This window comes from Centruroides sculpturatus, unplaced genomic scaffold (assembly GCF_000671375.1).
Source record: "Centruroides sculpturatus isolate CEXI.00-Female unplaced genomic scaffold, Cexi_2.0 scaffold881, whole genome shotgun sequence".
Classification (NCBI taxonomy): Eukaryota; Metazoa; Arthropoda; class Arachnida; order Scorpiones; family Buthidae; genus Centruroides; species Centruroides sculpturatus.
In genome coordinates this window covers 1-19,676 of record NW_019385179.1, presented here as the reverse complement: position 1 = coordinate 19,676, position 19,676 = coordinate 1, and the positions used below count along the sequence as shown (strand labels likewise).

General features: G+C 29.6%; 1 protein-coding gene across 2 annotated transcripts in view; it reads right to left on the bottom strand.

Annotated features, from left to right (window-relative positions):
- Positions 1 to 13,753, bottom strand: part of LOC111635815 (FERM domain-containing protein 4A-like) — a 92,301-nt gene extending 78,548 nt beyond the window's left edge. The window contains exons 1-2 of one of the 2 annotated variants that reach the window (XM_023380912.1): positions 13,440 to 13,753; positions 1,126 to 1,227 (exon numbers count right to left, since the gene is read on the bottom strand). In XM_023380912.1, coding sequence (XP_023236680.1) covers positions 1,126 to 1,131 — 6 coding nt within the window. In that variant the 5' untranslated portion in view covers positions 1,132 to 1,227; positions 13,440 to 13,753. The remainder of the gene's footprint in view (positions 1 to 1,125; positions 1,228 to 13,439) is intronic. The other variant, XM_023380913.1, reaches the window with a different exon arrangement.
- Between the last annotated feature and the right edge of the window lie 5,923 nt (positions 13,754 to 19,676).

Sequence of the window (19,676 nt, the reverse complement as noted above, 5' to 3'; positions counted from 1 at the left end):
TTGTTTGAATAAATTATCGGTTAAACAATACTTGTAAAACTTTTTAAAGTCATTTCTTGAATGTTAAAGGGTGGCCCATAAACTATTGTAGAAATAACTAAACAGAAGAGAGTTTACCAAGAGTACATCATTGTATACAACAGGGAGGGAAGAGGTCAAAGATCAAAAATGACTCAAAACTATATACATAATTAATGTGCAGCATCTTATGGCAAATTCTAATTTGTTTCAAATTTTTCTTTTCTATGATAAGTAACTTTATTGTAATTTTGAAAGAGATCTAAGAAATTTTTTAAACGGAAATATCTTTATTTTTATTTCATGTTTCAAAATAGTATTTTAGTAATAAATGATTTATGCAATTAACAATTAATTCATCAAAAATTCCTAAATGTTTTTCTTTTTTGAAGAATGATGACTACTATTAATCATTACATAACGAAACTAACTGAAAATTAAAATATGAATATTTTAGATTATATATAATAATAATTTTTGTATTTGAAATGAAATAAATAAATGAATAAATAATTTCTAATATCCATAATTGAATTTCTTTATTTTTAATATTGCAAAATTTCTTGCAAAACACAATTGAAAAATATTATAAAGAAAAGAGAACTAAGTATAAATTATTATGTAATATGTTAGCATAACTATTACATAAAAATATTTATTACTATATTTTTCTATTTTATTCAATTTCATTTACAAAACAATGTATAAAATTGTGTATTGAAATTACTTTTTTTTACAAGTTAGCTACAACCAACAGACTGCCGAAAAACAAACCAACAGTCTGTTTTTCGGCAGTCTGTTGGTTGTAGCTGTATTATATATCAGGTTGGAGATGTTTGTATATTTACAAGTTAGATAGACAAAACAAATAATCTATATTTTCTGGAATATAAATATCTGAAATGTGAACAATGTAAATGTTATTCTAATTACTGTAATTTCCCGTGTATAAACTGCATCTTATCTATGTTTTAAAGCCACTTTGAGAGCAGGTGTAGGCTTCGTTCAAGTAATTTTAAAAGTTATATGCCACATTTGGGTTATATACAGGAAATTATAGTAATATTAATGAAAATAATTATATAAATTTATATAAAGCATACTTACCTTCATTTTGCAGATTTTGATAATTCAATCAAAAACATTAATAGAAATCAGTTTTCCTTACGATGTAGTAAATTGTGATAAAGCAGTTATTCAGCAGGAATTCTAGAAAAGTAGGCTTTTGTTTATATAACAACCTTTTCATCTTTTCACTCAATGTTTCTAATAAAATGTTTTATCATCTGTTTATTACCTACATACTATTACACTTTACTTTCAAAACAAAACCCAGAAGAAGGCTAGTCATTATTATCAGACAGACTTTAATTCAATAAAGATAAAACAAATATTTGAATAAAGTTCATTCTCTAAAATGACAACCGCATAAACTTTTCTGTATTTCTATAAAGTTATGTGAAAATAAAATTAATACTGATAAAATGAATAAAATATAATTTTAAAAATTTTATCACAAAAATAAGTTCTAATTACTTAATTTAAATTATGTGTTAATGCTTTTATAAAAACTTTTTTTTTAAAAATCTTTAAAAATTCATTTGATTTCCAATTTAAAATATGCATATATCACCCATACATACATACATATGAATATTCAATATTTTAAAATATTTACTTACATTTGCATTTAAAAAATTTGTAACAATATACATAAAATGGATTTAAGCTTATAAATGATTACAGTTTATATGAAAATAAAACAACAGATTTAATAAATAGCAAGCCTTTGGTTTTTAATTCATATATCAATTTGAATATCTGTCAGTTTGAAAATTTTATAGCAATCTACATTTTTTTATTTTTTTAGAGAAATTCTGAAAAATCCTACACTACATTCCTATCAAAAACATCTCTATAAAGCACTACTAATGTGAGACTCCAGAAGTGGACCGGAACCACAAAAATGAATAAATTTTGTTCTCTTGTATGAATATAAGAAAAAAATAATATTTTGTAAAGCTGCAAAAAAAAGAAAACTACTATAAAAGGAAAAATAGAAATTTCATGTCCATAAAAGGGCACGTTTAGAAGAAATTATTGGAAAAACTGTACTTCTCGTATTAAAACAATAGTATGATGTAAGTCCTAAGATCAATCATGTTTGATAGGGATCGAATTGACAGACAATGTTGACTCATCCCACAATCTGAGGAACTCAGATTGTGAGATGAGTCAACATCGTCTGTCAATTTGATACACTTAATCTCGTTACACTTAGTAATGAGTGAAGATCAATTAGAAAACGGAGGTGAGTCAGATCGACCTATCGAAATGTTTGATCTGGAACCTAAAAAAATTATAAGTGGCAATTTCACGGTCACGGAGAGCTTCTTGACCTGCCTTGGCAATTGTGTAATTTTTAAAACAAACAGATATCCAATATCACCATTTCTACTAAGAACTCGTCATCTCTCTCCCTTGTTCAAGCTGCAGTTTGCCACCCAACAATGCCCGGGGCCATCAACATCAAGAAGAAGATCAGAGGACGTGAATCTGCTCACAAATGGAAAACTTTATTATTGTAAGCATTTTTTTGTAAGCTTACAATCTTTGACAGACTTAAGATCTTAAAGGAAATAAATAACTGTATTATGTTTGTCAAAGAATATTGGATGTTCTACATCCTAAAGGACAGTGAGCATTACAACCTTATTGAGTGCATAGAAGATTCAAAGCTATGCTGGAAGGCAAGGAACAGTAGAAGTGTTGAAAGACAAGGAGGACAAAAATTCATTTTGAAACAAACAAAAAAATATGTATAAGAAATATATATACTAAAAGAGGGCATTAGTCCAAAAACTTTGGGAAACAGTGCTAAAGGGCATCATCATCATCATCATCAATACTGTTAAGAAATATCAACTTTTATGAAATAAATTTGGAAAAACCTGCAGATTGACTATGTATACAGTATGATTTTGGAGAATTTGAGGAAGTGATAAAGATTGCAAATGAAATTACCTCAATTGTTTAGAACTTGGGGTTAACAACTCTATTTAAAATTTATTTTGTATTACAAGTACAATCTATATATTAACAGGACTTATTATACTGGAAATTATGGATGCAGATATTTAGTTTTACAGTTCAAAAATAATGTTCTTTATTTAGTTCATCTGGTGAACTAAATAAAGAACATTATTTTTGAACTGTAAAACTAAATATCTGCATCCATAATTTCCAGTATAATAAGTCCTGTTAATATATAGATTGTACTTGTAATACAAAATAAATTTTAAATAGAGTTATAAAAAAAAAAAAAACAAAAAGGCATATTAATTAATTGGGGTTAACAATTTTGAGTCTAGTAATAGATTAAATTATTATAGAGCTATTCTTTGTGCCTGACAAATGTGAAAAAGATTTAACAGCACAACTGACTCAGAAATAGCAATAACAAAAATAGAAAAGTCCATTTTACAGTCTAATCAACATAAAACTCTAATTGGTATTGATAAATATCTTACAGATTAGGTAGTACTGCAGCTTTGTTATCATATTCTGTAAGGAAGGAAACATTGAGCATGATAACTCTTTCTTATTTTTATAGGAAATATGAAGTTCCAATTAATCCAAAGACAGTAGATGATCCAGTTGACACTGACAATTCATAGTTTTTCTCTAGTCGATAATGACTAGTCATTCATATTTTATTACAGAATAAATATACCAGTAATATAAATTTATGTATCTAATGTTTATATTAATATTTAATATATAAAGACTTTTTTCTGAATATTTACAAAAATGTGTCAATTTTTGTAAACCTGAAACATACTCCATTCGAAAACATTATAATTTATCTTTTATTTCTGCCAATTTGATATAAGCCAAATTCTACAGAATAACAACCCTGATGTTGTTGGCATATGTTTATTATTATTACACTTTATGTTGTAATACTAAAGTTTCAATATTTATTTTATTTATTCGTTTAATTTATTTATCCACCAGTTGGTAACACCTGATCCTTTCACCCTTTTTTTCTATGAAACAGTATGATGTACCATTTCATAGAAAAAAGGATGGAAACTTTATTATAATGGTTGTTATAATAAAAGTTCTTTCTCAATATATTTTTTGTGTTTACTTCATCAGTACACGCTTTTTATGACTCACCCAATAGATGTAAAATAACCTTTCTACATACAGGACTGTTTTAAACTTTTTAGAGGTCTTTGGCCTAATTTTTAGAAGCATTATATCTGTATCTGTACAGTTATAGAAATAGTATTAATAATGAATAGTGTGAAGACAGATAAAAATGATAGATTATCTTGTTTAGAAGCTGCAGTAAGCCCATTATGTGAATCTATAGCTGAGTTTACCATGAATATTCATTTGGAACAGAGACCAAGACAACCAGAGAATAGGCAATATTTCATTTGTAATGATCCAAGTCGCACGGCAAGGAAATGCCCTAACTGTAGAAGCCCTGATTTAAACTGATTGAGGAACAGAATAAAAGCCAGCACTCTGTTCGCAGCTGTAAAATAAGACTGACTGGAATTGATGAATCTATGAAGGGTCTTCTGATTATAAAAGGAGCTTTTGGGCAGCTTAATGTGGCATTTTATTATGTGATACAAGTGCTGAATAATCAATAATTGATATTTATTTGTTAAGGAGGTTAAAACTCCAGCACAGCGTCCAGCCCTATTTGAGGAAGGAGATAAAAAATCAGGGATCAATGGGCATATTTCTATTTCTGAGTGAGTCCTAGAAGTCAAGATTAGTAAAGATCATGAGGCCATTAACCTGTCACTTTCATGTATGAAGCTTCCTCGAGGCCTTGAATATGATGACATATTGGGGTAGACTTTCTTAGTAAATTTCTGTCCATTCTCAGTGACATAAAGGTAGCATGTGAGAACTATAATGATCCCTACAGAGACTATGGGTTTTATGTAAACTGTGCTAAGATAAATACCAATGAAACTATTGTCGAAATGACACACTTATTGCTTGTGGAGAAGAAGGGAGAGAATCAAAAACCTAATAAAAGAGAACATTAAGGTTATTGCATTGGATGTGGAAGAACTTACTGGTATTTTCAAGTTTGTGCATAAATAGATAATTGATAATATTAGAGTAGTAAATGTGAGATAGTATCGTATCTTAAAATGCCATTCAAGCAAGCTGAAAAGATTGATGCAGACCTTTTTAAAAGCTGGCATTTGTGAGCAGAGCTCTTCATAATGGAATTCTCCCATCCATGTCATATCAAAGGAATCTAGCAAAATAAAGGTAACCTCTGGAAGGTCAATGAACTGACTAAGAACCTGTGAGTATGCTGACTACAGGGGGAAATCCTTTAGTTCCCAGTCAGATATGACCTAGGGCAGGCATGGCCAATATACAACCTGTGATTAATTTTTCAATATTAGCTACTCAAGTCTGAATAGCTTGATGAAAAATTCTGACATATAAAAAAAAAGGTCAACAACTCACTGTGCGTTTAGAGTTAACGCTCCATTACAAATCTCTTAAGTACAGCATAGAATGTTAATAATGCATGATAATGTGAAATATATCTGTAATCTCTATGTACAATTTAGTCTCTACGGAGTGACACCACAATGAGATCTTGCACCACCTCAAAATCTTCCTAGAGCAGCCTCTGGTTCAGCCCATGAAAAAAGTTCTTTTTCCAATTCAGCCCGGAGACAAAAACTATTGGTTACCCTGGGACCTAGGGGCATACATATGTGGATGGTAGCATGGGAGGCAGAGAATACAAGGTGCCTTTACAAAACCATTTATTAGTTAAAAGTTGCACTTACATCAGATAATTATGAATTCGAATAAAAGAAGGAAGTCTCGAAGTTCCTCCTGATCTGTTCAGTTTTCAAGATGTTATGGTTGAGCAACCCCAGGGCAGCAACAACTTAATGCAGGTCCAGTCAGGTTAACTCCATTGAACTTTGAAAGGGAGGCAACGACATTGAGTAGAGAAGACGGCACTGGGAGCAGAATGACCACAAAGAAAACCGACTTATTGTCCTTGAACATCAGGTCTTATATATACTTTTCATCCCATAATCTTCCTTCAATTGGCTAGGCTTCCCCTTCCTCCCTTCCCAATTGGTCTCTCACCTGTCTCCAGGTGGAAATTGAGACCAATCAGGTTGCAAGAAAGGTCTGCCTGAGATGGTCTATCTGACACCATTCCTCGACTCTGGCCAGGATTATCAATAGAACTAAGACACACACACTCATGTCATTTCCTTTTATTGCATTTTAGAATATTAATACTTTTTTTCCTACCTCTTGTATATCAATCCTTCTCCTTTTTGCCATTGTATGAGTAATGGTAAAGTCTGGTATCACCAACTTGACATAGGTAAACTCAACACCTTCCAGAATTGGTTGTTTGTTGCCACGTTGCGTTAATCATTCATTACAATTTTTATAAACCTTTTTTAGGTTTGAACTAAATCTGGGGCATCACAAACCCAAGAATTCCCAATGGCCCGCATAGACAACATGTTGGAGAAATTTCATGGTAGCAAAGTTTTCTCTATTTTAGATCTTAAATCCAGCTATTTCCAAATCACTATCAATTTATCAGCTTGTCATATATTTGCTTTCTCCACTCCATGGGACAAGTATCAAATGTGTCAGCTTTTCCAGGAAGCAAAAAACCAGCAGGAGGTATTTTCAATACATGATGTCTCATTTGCTAGGAAAATACATAGGAATAAACTGCTATGTATTTCAAAATGATATTGTCATATTTTCTCCATCAATTGATGAACACAACATTTTTATTAGAAGATGTACTTTTAATTATCAATGACACAAATCTTAAATTAAACCCTAAGTGCAAATTCCTAGTTGACAAGGTTTGTTACTTAGGTCACCTAATCGATAAGGAAGGTATTTGCTCTGATCCCAAGAACACTGACACAATAGTTCAAATGGGGGGGGTCCTAAAAACGCAACTGATATTAGAAGTTTCCTTGGTACAATAGGATTTTTTGAAAAATTCATCCCTAATTTCTCCAAAATGACCCTTCCCCTTATCAAGCTGACAAAAAAATAAAAAATTCAGATGGGAAAGTTTAGACCAATTGAAAAGCTTCATCACTTGACCACCTATTTTAATCAGTTCATCCTGATCAGTCCATCCAAAATCAGTCCATCCTGATTTTAATCAGTTATTCTTCTTACACGCGGATGCTTCCAACAAGTGTTCCAGCACCATCCTCGAACAATGAAGGGATGAAGATTTGTTTCTGGTGGGATACTTTAGCCACAAATTCCACAGTGCAGAATTAAACTACTCTATGATTGAGAAAGAGTGACTTGCTATGATTGATAAGAGGTGTATTGCCCTCCACCATTTCCGCTCTAATTCTAGGCCAACGTATGTTGATCTATTTCAACCACAAGCCTTTATCATATTTGAAGAACACAAAAGATAATCATTTGCATCATAATGTTAATCTAAAAGAGGTGATACCTCCTGAATTCCAATTAGACATAATCTTATCCACATGAAGCTATAAACATATGGGACAGGAGAAATAAGATGCACTTGTGTTGGGAAGGATGCCATACATAAAGTTATAAAAAACTTTCATAGTAATCCTCTAGCAGGACATTGGGGATGAGAGAGAACCCTGAAACTTATTAGCCAGTGATATTATAGTGCAATGCCATGTATTGTAATGAAAAATATGCTTATATTTGCAACATCATTGTAATAAATATTACATGATTTTCATATAGAATAGCTTTTATAAGATTAATATTTAAAGTAAACAACGATTTAAGGTATATTCTATTTGTGTTGATAATATCAGTGTATCCATTTAGAAACTATTCATATTATCATCATATATTTGTTGCTATACTAGAGACAGAGCTACAGGGACTTAAGCCCTTCCCACTGACAAAAAGAAATTAAAATTTATTCATGTGAATATTGTTTCTAAAAATATTTTTGATTGCAAAATATGGTTAATCAGTCATAATACAAGTGTCTTGTGCATATTAATAAAAGGTACTTATAATTATTCATATAAATATTTTTTACTTCATAACATAACATAACATAACATAACATAACATTATTAATTAAGCTTTATTGTTGTTATCATTTATTGTTTGTGTTGTTGTTCTTTTTGAAACCATGTATAAATTGTATAAATCTTTGTATTATTAACGCTACACGATTTTGTAACCCCTTTGCAAAGGCAAAAGCCATAGCAAATAAATGTTGATTGATTGATTGATTGATATTTTTTACTTCTGAGTAAGCCCTTTGGGCTCTTCTGGATCCACCACTGGTTATACTATATATTAAAATTAATACAAGATAAATCAATGGATGCATCTAGGTGACAAGCAGCAGAGATTTTGACAAAGAAGCTGGGGATTTTTCCCCAGAGAAAACTTGGAAACCCTATAGTGTTTCCTACCCCTATAAATTAATGTTATTTATACTAACTAAAAATATAAGCTGCTTAAGACTGCTTTTTATTAATAAAGAAACATTCTATATATTTCATTTGTACAAACAAAATGGCAAAAAAGCCTGCTAAAGAGCTAGAGAATCTACTAAGGAGCTAAAAGGGTCTTCCAAACTCCATAAAAGCTCTCAACAGCCCTGGAAAGCAGCTAAGGAAGCCAATGACAGTTCATTTCATATGAAATAGAATCTGTCATTGGCTGCTTACAATCTAAATGTGTCCTATTTTACCATTGAGTTCTGTTTCTCATAGCCATCAACAAATCAAACAAACATATGAATTTTTTAATATTAATATGACGAAGAAATTTTTAGATTAGATTGAGCCTAGCCACGGAGCTATAAGGACTTCTCATTAAGGAATGCCTCACTGTAGGAAATCCATAAGGATCTTTTATATAGCCACAACAAATAATTATGTTTCTATACATGATATTAATGATTATCTTACCATATAACGACTCCAGATAAAATTTTGTCCGGCCTAATTCCGGACGTATGGCAAGTCTACAATTACGTAACATAACACTGCCATATATTCAAAAATACTTCATCAAAAATTTCAATTAAATTATTTATTTATAAATTTAAACAATTAAAATAATATTTAAAATCACAGCAATTTATGAAAGAAATATATAATAAATGAATTTGTTTTTAATTTTTTAGTTAAAGTTTTGGTTTTTGTTTAGTGTTACTATAGACAAATCGTAAAAACGGGACACCTGAGAACAATTTCAATAAAAAAAATAATATAAAATATTTTATAATCAAAAATTCCATTTGTATTCTTGCTTTTCATTTAATTTAATTTTTAATATATCTGTTAAAAACCTACTTGTACAATNACAAGTTACTCCAAATAAATATTTCAAAACTATTAATTTCCAGATATAATGCAGTTACAGGAAGAATTTCTAAAATGTAGAAAAACAGTTTTCTCTGAGTATAAATTTATGCATACAATTTTAATTTTTTTTTACTCCTGTATATTAAGATTAAGAAATAAGAAAAGTGTTGAAAGAGTATTTAAGAATTAATTATGCTTCTTTTCAATAAAATTAAAAGCAAAGTTAATTGTACTAATGTTCATTTGTGTTCAAAAACATATTTTCATTTTCAGAAATTCCATAACAAATTTTATTTAAAAGCTAATGTACCCCGTACCATTGTCATAACAACACAACATCTATGATTATGTTTTTATAATTAAAATTATATGTCTTAATTTATAAAAGCAATAAGTATATAAATTAAAAATAAATTTATTTCTTAGAACTTTTCTGTTAACTCATTGAAAAAATATGCTAAAAGGATAGATGATCAGTAAGGAGAAAGTTATGCTTAAATAAAAAATAGTCAACAGCTTATGCAACAGATATCATAAATTCATTATTTTAATAGCTAAGCTTAAGTTACATAGTTACGATATATATCAACCTTTCCTTAATTTGATCAAAAAAGTTCAATTTTATTGATATATTTCAAGTTTAACACAAACATTCAATTCAAATTTCTAGCAAAGTAAATTAAGCTTAAAACAATAGGATTAACAATAATATCTTAAGATTTCCATCTGTATTTTAGATAGACAATTTGTGAATATCATGGTGGCATGCATTTGTGTATAGTCAGCGCAACTAGAGTTGGCCATTGGGTTGGTTCATTTTAGTATGCTATAGTGAAGATTGATAAGATGATATATGTCTCTTTTTTGTTAATTTGTAACCAAAAATTTTTAATAAATATGAATATTTAATAAATAACAACGCTGCTATAGTTAACCACAATAACTAAATTAACCACAGGCATTCAACCCTGTTTCAAGAGAAAGTGAAGCCCAAAGGAATCTACGTGCATTCATAAACAATTCTATCAACCCTTAAAGATGCAGAAATGAACTAACCCAAGGACCAACTCTAGTTGTGCTGACTACTTTTTCTGCAATCATTCTCAATTTCTTAGTGTTATGGCATATATATTAACAAAAACATTCGAAAGAAAGCACAAGTGGAGCGGTATCCATACTAAACCTCACAAAAAATTCCTAATGATTAATCTGGATTCAATTTCAAGTTCCTCACAGCACAAACAGATACCTTAGCCCCGGCCCATAGCTACGGGACATTTTAGGTCTTATCCCCTCAAAATTATTCTGTATCTCCTTTAATACTTTTTGTTTATCAGTCTATCAATGTGACCAATTCTTTATTTATTTAAATTAAAATTTTAACAATCTAGTCCATTTTCACTTTAAACTATATGATGCTAACTAGAATGCACTATGCACCTGACCCATGCATCCTAATGTTACCAGGTGCCTCCTCACAGAAAGTCTGGCTACAGGATTGCCTTAGCTTCTTAACCAGTACTTCTACACTATTATTATGACAAATTGATCAAAATGTCTAAATTCCTTCAGGAAAAAACAGCAAATATGTTGTACAATCTGGTGTTTTGAGTTCCGCAGGTAGCAAAATCAGAATTGATCGTCATCATGCAACACAAGTAATCTGTAGGAGCCAAGAATTGTGGCTTGTCACCAAGGAGTGATAATGGATATGCCATTGTGTTGCATGATGGCGATTGATTCTGATGTTGTACAATCATCAGCATATTCAAAAATAAAAGTGTAGAAGAATAAAATTAAATATAATTATAGCATTTTTAATTTTATCAGTTTTTATTGTTGCAAATAACTCTTTTTCTTTTTTTGATATACCAAGTTGGAACATCTGTATTTATCATATTTAATTCTACCACAATTCTGCTCATATTTTATTACTGATACTTAATATCTGTTCTGTGGTACAATAATAATATAATGTTCTGTAATAATAACAAGATTATTATAGCAAGTTAATAATCTTTTTATTATAGATTAATAGAACAAGCAAAATCATTAATCACTTTGATATAGTATTTTGTGAAGTTTCCTTTCATGATCTACACTTTCATAGTAAGTCTAAATCCAATAGACATGGATTGATGAGGTGATTAAAGCATCTAGTCTATCACTCTAGGGAACCAGTATGAAATCTGGACCAACAACTCCTCAGGAATTTTTCATGAATGTTAAGTCCTGATTATGTCTGGTCATAATCCTCACCATCTGGTTGCCACCATTGTTGGCCTAGCCAAACCCATGATGGACATGATTAAAAAAGGTTCACTTAGAATCCACAGAGAAGGAGAAAAAAATAACTAACCATATTAATAAACAAAACTGTATCTAGATATACAAGAATATAATTATTAAGATAACATTGGTTGATCATCCGTTTAAAATGAAATTTTGAATGCTTAGAAATGAACATGTGGAATAGTTCTCAGGGTTTTTAGGTTTCCCTATTAAAATTTGATACTCACACTTCATGGATAAAGCAAATAAAATGCTAACAAATTTAATAAACTACTTTTTTTGTTTTATATGGATTCATATAGCATACATTTTTATTGTTTAAGAGCATTCTGCTATCATCTTTTAATAAAGAGTTTAATTTAGAAATATTTTAAAAATTTATCCAAAATGTATTTGCTACTTTTTAATTATTTTATTTTCCAACATTTCCAATAAATTAAAATATGAAGTTTATAAATAAAGTTTACCAGTACAATGTACTGTATAATATAGATAAATTTTAAATCTTGCAATTTAAACAAATAATTTTTACAAATCTGTTGTAAGAGTGTTTATATTATTACGAAACACAGATAATATCGTCTGCAAATATTTTACAATAAATACACTTCATAATTACCATTAAAAAACATAAATAAATAAGAATTTTTACAATTAAAATTTGATAAAATATTCAAATTTACATTGTTAAAATTCATAACAAACAGAACTTTATTGATTTTTAATATTTTAAACTGATTTTATGTATCCTTCATTAAAAAAGTCTCAAAACCCATTTAAATGGTGTTCATTGTATTATATTTTGAAAATGATATAAGCTATTTCACATTGTAATACAGTTGACCCCTCTATAACAATGTTGATAATTTTGTTTTATATGAATTCCATGTTGTACGAGTCACTTAGATTTTACAAATACGTGAGCCATTCACAGCCCAGCACATGTATTTGTAAAAGTGACTCGTACAACATGGAATTCATATAAAACGGAATTATCAACAATGTTATAGGGGGGTCAACTGTAATAAACACATAGTAAATAGTATTGAAAGTAAGCACCCTGTGTGATTATACTGTTATACTACCCGCTAAATTTATTTCAAGGATCCAACAATATATATAGGCCTATATTTATTTAAAAATGAATATAAGTTCTTATATAAAAAAGATTTTAATGATTTACAAGTAATTTGAGTAGGAGTTACTTTTAGGTCATTCATTCACATATTGTTAAATTAATTAAAAGTAACTTCTACCCTTCACACACTTTTATATGTTTAGTTTTAATTTTTTAATTAATTAATAAACTAATAAATTTTTAAAAAGGAACTGGCATAAATATACATAATATGCTGTGTGTGATTTATTGATGGGAATTGTCTTATTATAAAGGATAATCAATAGAAAATACATTCAAGTTAGTGAAGCGATTCCGCGAAAACTACAACATTCCTCTTAACCAATTCACCTTGAAATTAACATAAACTATGTATTGAACAATGCGCAATCAAATTACAATAACAAATATTTTCGCGTACTTTATATTAAAATTACATATATAATCGGATAAATAATTCTTATAATATAGATTTTAAAGTTTAAATTTTTATTTAACTTACATGCGTTGAAAAAAAATCAACCGTTCAATTTTGTATGTATTTTTCGCGTAATTTATAACAGCAAATAACGATTTGGCACATTTATAAAGTTAAATAAAGAGAAAAAGAAGGATAAACTTACGTTTCCAGTTATATTTAGAAGCTTAGAATGGTTTTTTTATCCATAATTCAATCCGCGAAAGGGTCATATCCACATACATATTAAACAGTAATCGACAACTAAAAATAATTCCATATGGGAAGTTGCGGCAGTGTGAACGGACAAGTTTTTTTTTCTTCTTCTTCTTCGTCTTCTTCTTCTTCTCCCGCTTGAACTTTTGACAGTTGTTTCTTGCGCATGAACGGAAGTTTATCTGGAAAGTTCACTTTTCTGTCCCGACAGGAAACCATTCAGTTGATTCATTTTCGAGATATCCGGCTAATGGACTCGGTTAATTAGGCAAGAAGTTTGTATACAATCGGTTGCGCGTTTAGTTAATGCAGTTTTGCGATATGTTCGTAGTTATTTATTTATTTATTTTTTCCATTGTTTAGTTTATCAATAGGTAACACGGTTTCTTAATTGGCATAACCTGTTTCGATTAAGAAATATTGTTTTTATACACTAGGAAGCACGTCAAAATATATGTATATTAACTTACACGTTCTTACACTTGCTCGAATGAAAGTAAAAAGTTATGAATAAAAGAGTTTCAGTAAGTGTTTTGTAATTTAAAATGAAATCTCAAGAGTACCGTCTAATTAAATGTGAAATTTAAGGGGAAAGGGGTCACGAAAAGTTCATTATTGTATATAATAGAGAACGGGGTCGAAACACCGTCCATGTTTTTTGATATTAACGTGAAACATTCATTTATGGGTACAACTGAATAACGGTTACCTTTACTTAACGTATATTTTTACAATCCCCAGACCTTTCAAACAGGATATGTATTATATATATACCTCTAAATAACGGACAAACTTCACGGTCCCGGTGGTGTGCGCTATTCGGAGTTATACTGTATTATATTGAGCCTACTTCAGACTCGCGTAAGGTGGTTAAACCCCTCTCAAATTAGTCGGAAGTGCTCGAATGCACTGTATATAATATATGCTTTCGCTTTCATATGTAAACTTAGGATACTGTTACTTATTTTCACGCTTAAACTGTAGCTAATATGCCTATTGCCTACTGTAAAAAGAAAAATACCAGTCAATTTTTTCCATTTTGACTCAAAAGATGTATTCCTGTCTAAGGGACTGTCTTACTTACTAGTCATTTAAATAAACTACTTTATCCGAAAATATTTACAGAACTGTTTAAAGTAATTTCTTCAATGTCGGGGAGTCAACCATACACGTAATTAAAGGGGTGGGAATTTGCCAAAAATTCATCGCACACGACAGGGATTCAAAAATGGCTCACGAACTGTACACGTAATTAATGGACGGTCCCAAATTTAATATAGCCTATATTATGCTCGATTCATTTATTTTTCTAATATTTTATAGTACGCCCCAGATCCCAATAAATAGGATAGTCACGACAGCGTGTCGCAATGACAAATTCCATTATTGTCAATTATTTATTAACAAAATTATCTTAATCGTTGACACCAATTCATTGTGATATTTAGAAATTTATAAAATAATTTTAAAATAGGCTAGATTTAAAATATTATAGCTTAAAACATATTCAATTGTTTACAATTAAAATGGCTTCTCTGATACAAGAACTTCGATTAACTAGACGCTAGACAAAACAGTATTTATTCATAAAAATTTTATTTAGTCTGCAGTCCTGTGTTGTTTAATGAATAGCTCGTTGAATTGTATTAGTCAACTATTTGTTTAATAAATACAATACGGTAAAACCTCGATTTAAAGGACCCCGATTTAATTAATGGACTTCAAATTTAACAGATAAAATGTACTTCGATATTCACCGCTAGGGCTAAATTAGGCGCTACCGTCCGTTCAACGTGATGTTAATCACGAATTTAGGGTACTTAAATGTAATTGTTTAAGTTAGTTTATTATATTATATTCATTTATCTAGTATTATTGATATTTTGCTCTTCGTCATCAATACATTCATCATATTTATCGATACATTAATTTTGTGTTGTTATTTTGTTTTAGGAAAGAAATATTAACAAAATTAACTAGTTATAGAGTATTATTTTAATGAAAAAATTAATTATATATATTATTGTCGTGAAAATATATATATATTTTTAATTTTATTAGAATTTTTGTGTCCTCGTTTCTCCGGACATGTCCTTTTTCTGAACGTACTGTACTTGTTTACCTGTTTGAAGCTTAATAACTCCTGTGTTTTTTGTCGAAAATTTCTGAAATTTTGCAGGGAGGTTTGTTTATTAGGTGGATTGGTACTATTAAATTTTGGTGGTTAAAGGTCGAGAGGGTGGAGAGATAAAGGGGGTGTCGTGTAATTCTAGTAGGGTTTAACTTAATGACGATTTTACTGGTTGTTAACGTTTTATAAAACTCATCCATATCCTCAAAATTAATCTTTTTACCATTTTATAATAGTTAAAAATATAAAAAGTTTTCGAATAAAATATCATAACAGATGGCGCCACTAAATGTTGTCGGGGAAGTTTAGTTACTTGTTTGTTGGATTTTTTACCAATTGAATTCTTTTTTTTAAAATTTTTTTTTTTTATTAAAAAGCAGCCTTAAAGCTTTTATTTTTTGTTAATAAATTAACATTAATTTTATTGAAGTCCATTATGGTTCCCTATGTAATCCTCATCTCCCCCCCCAAACATCCCTATTAGCACACGGGCAATATGCTAATAGGGTTACCTTTCGGGAAGAATTTCTATGGGAAAATGGCCTATTTAAGGGCACACATAGTTAGACAAATTAGAAAATAAGTATTAAAAAAAGAACTGAATAAAACAATTTGTCAAATGACATGATGGCTGACATTAATATGTTTTTTAATCTTTTATATCTGACATAAATTGTGTCTAAAATACAATATTTTATTTTATTTTACTTTTATTTGAATTTTTCTTTTGGTGCAATTGATAATGGTTTATAAAAATATGATCAGTATTAATAATTCATGACAGGATATGTTGCTGAATTATTCAAAAGAAATATAAATTGAAAGTGTCAACTGTTGATGTAAGGAATAATTTGCTGTAAGGAATTCACTTCAGAATTTAATTTCGATTTTTACATTTAAAATTTTTCTATTCTGGTTGAATAAACCGTAGAATAATTATTACGAAAATTTAGTTTTTAATACTGTATATAAAATACAGTAGAATGTCTGGTTCATCAGTGGTCGAGTTGGTAAAATCGTGGAGTTTTTCGGGTTTTTTTCTAGTGTTTACATCTAAATAGGGGCTACTTTTCAATAGGAAAATAGCCCCTATTTAGGTGTAAACAAGAGAAATCCCTCCTGGGAGATTTCTTTTATCCCTCCTGGGAGAATTTCTATCCCAGGAAGGATTTCTTTTGACAGCATTGCGTTGCCTTCTCCAATCCAATCCATAATAAAAATATTTTAATAATTATTGTTTATCGTATTATTTATTTCGATTTAGTTTTAAAAATTTGGCAAAAATTCAGTAGAAAAATAACAAGAATCCTAAAATCAAAACGTTTATGTTGCGAAGTTTTGGTCTATTGTTTTCCAATTGATCTCTGTACCGGTAATTCCGGTGCTAGTTTTATAAGTATAATAATTTAAATGTAAGAATCTGTAATCGTTTTTCGATGATTTAAAATCAGAACAGAATCCGTAATGTTACCGAATCACGCAAATAAAATAATGATTAATCGTTTATATTAACTAATTGGAATGAAGTAGGTAATAGAAAAACACAATTACATAATTGATACTTGATGAGGTCCAACTTAATATAAGTGCATCGTTGACTCTTTTGCAGGATGTTTTGCAACTGTTACGCTGTCATTATCTCTTACTTTATCTTTTGACAAACGTAACAAACCATGAATGTGCATTTCCCTCTGATTATATAGGTAAACATCGTGCTGTGTTTTATCAGAAAACAATTGATTTTAATTATATTTTTAAATGTCACTGTAGCTTTAGGGCGATTTATTACAAAATTCTTTTCAAGTTTTGGCTTATTTTAGAATACAGATTTCACTGTAACAATCACTCTTGTATTTAGAGCCGTACAAGAGTGATTGTTACATTTATTTTAATATTTGAAGTTGCAAACCATGATAAAGAAATTTTTAAAATTTTGTACACATTTATAACAAAACTATACGTATATACGGGGTGTTTAACTATAAATCCAGCAATTATATAGTACATAAAAGGCCGTTGGGAGCTTGTCTGGTGTCTAGAGGTTAGACAGGACCTCTTTTCCACTTAGCAAGCACATTTACCCATTTATTTTTGAACAAATGAAATAGGCGGAATGTATCTTTATTAATAAAACAAACAGTCTTAAATGTTTTATATTTTGTTAGTAAAAATAACATTAATTTGTAGGGATAGGGATCATTGCCGGCTTCTAAGTTTTCAATGGGCTTGAGGAAAAATCCCCAAATTCTTTCCTCTTTTGACGGTTGTACACACCATAATAGTAAAATAATCTTAAAACGTCTATAGATGCAAAAAAAATTGGGGTTATTTTTTTTGTATGTATGGATGTTTGTGTGTGTTTATGGAGCACGATTTTGTTCACCCTCTTTGAAACTTAATAACTCCTGTGAATTTTGTCGAAAAATTCTGAAATTTCTCGGGTAGGTTTGTGTATTAGGGGTATTGACGTTATTAAATTTTGGTGATTAAATGTCAAGGGTGTTGGGAGATAATAGGGGTCGTGTGTATCTCCATTAGGATCGGACTTAATGACGATTTTACTCGTTATTAACATTTACAATTTTTTATAAAAACAATCCCTACTTTGAAAATTGACCTTTTTGCCATTTTATAATAATTAAAAATATAAAATGCTTTTTAAATAAAATATGATAACAGATGACGCCACCAAAATTTTAAATGTCGCCGGGAAAGTTGAGCAACTCGTTGCTGGTTTATTAGTAGTATAAATTGTATTTTTGCTTCATATTTTCAATCAAACTTTACCGGTATCATTTATCATTTAATTTGTAATAAAAAAAAAATAAATATTGAATATACAGAGTAATAAACACTTATGAGAATGCTAGGGAGAGGCAATTGCACGCGAGCCAATATGGAGGAAGCATATTGTAGAAAAGGTTAGAAATCGCTGGTCTACGCTATTAATTTATCACTTTAACTAACGCTCTCATTCGGCAATTTTCGGGTTTTGCTTAAACTAAATCGCTTATTAAGGTTTTTTTCAGAATAAATGGCCCCTATTCAAATGTTACAGATGTCTCCATGTCGCCAGCCCGTCCCAAGGTCAGGACACGCTCCCGGCAGCGGCCATTTTGGGTCTCATCGATAGACTACACTCCACACGTAGTTCCTGCGTGAGTCGACTATTATTAGGTATATAAGTATTGAAAATTTTAAACAATGGGTTATTGTGTATCATCAAATTGTAAAAGTAAATCTACAGACGTTCGATTGTTTAGATTTCCTGCAAATAAGCAGAGGAAAGCAAAATGTAGCGTAGACATCAACGGATAGTTCATNAGTTACGATATATATCAACCTTTCCTTAATTTGATCAAAAAAGTTCAATTTTATTGATATATTTCAAGTTTAACACAAACATTCAATTCAAATTTCTAGCAAAGTAAATTAAGCTTAAAACAATAGGATTAACAATAATATCTTAAGATTTCCATCTGTATTTTAGATAGACAATTTGTGAATATCATGGTGGCATGCATTTGTGTATAGTCAGCGCAACTAGAGTTGGCCATTGGGTTGGTTCATTTTAGTATGCTATAGTGAAGATTGATAAGATGATATATGTCTCTTTTTTGTTAATTTGTAACCAAAAATTTTTAATAAATATGAATATTTAATAAATAATAAATGCTTAATTTCAGATACCTAAGTGTTTCAATTTTCCAATTAAAAGAATTCATCTTCAATCATAAAAGTCTCTAATTCTTATAATCTAGAGATTTTATAATATGTAATTGATTTTATTTATATTTAATTGTTTCATTTGCATAGTAATAATTATTTGCCACTGATCATTCGTATCCATTTTCAGAATACGAGTAAAAATAATTTAACTGAATTGTGCATTTGATACATTGTTCTGGTATGGATTTAAAGTGTAATGATTTAATATTTTTTTTCACATTTAAATACAGTATATCAAATATAATGCAAAAGACTTAATATTTTTACAGTAGTTTTTTTAGTAGTAAACTTGAAATTTTATTATTAATGCAGAACGTGTAAACAAAA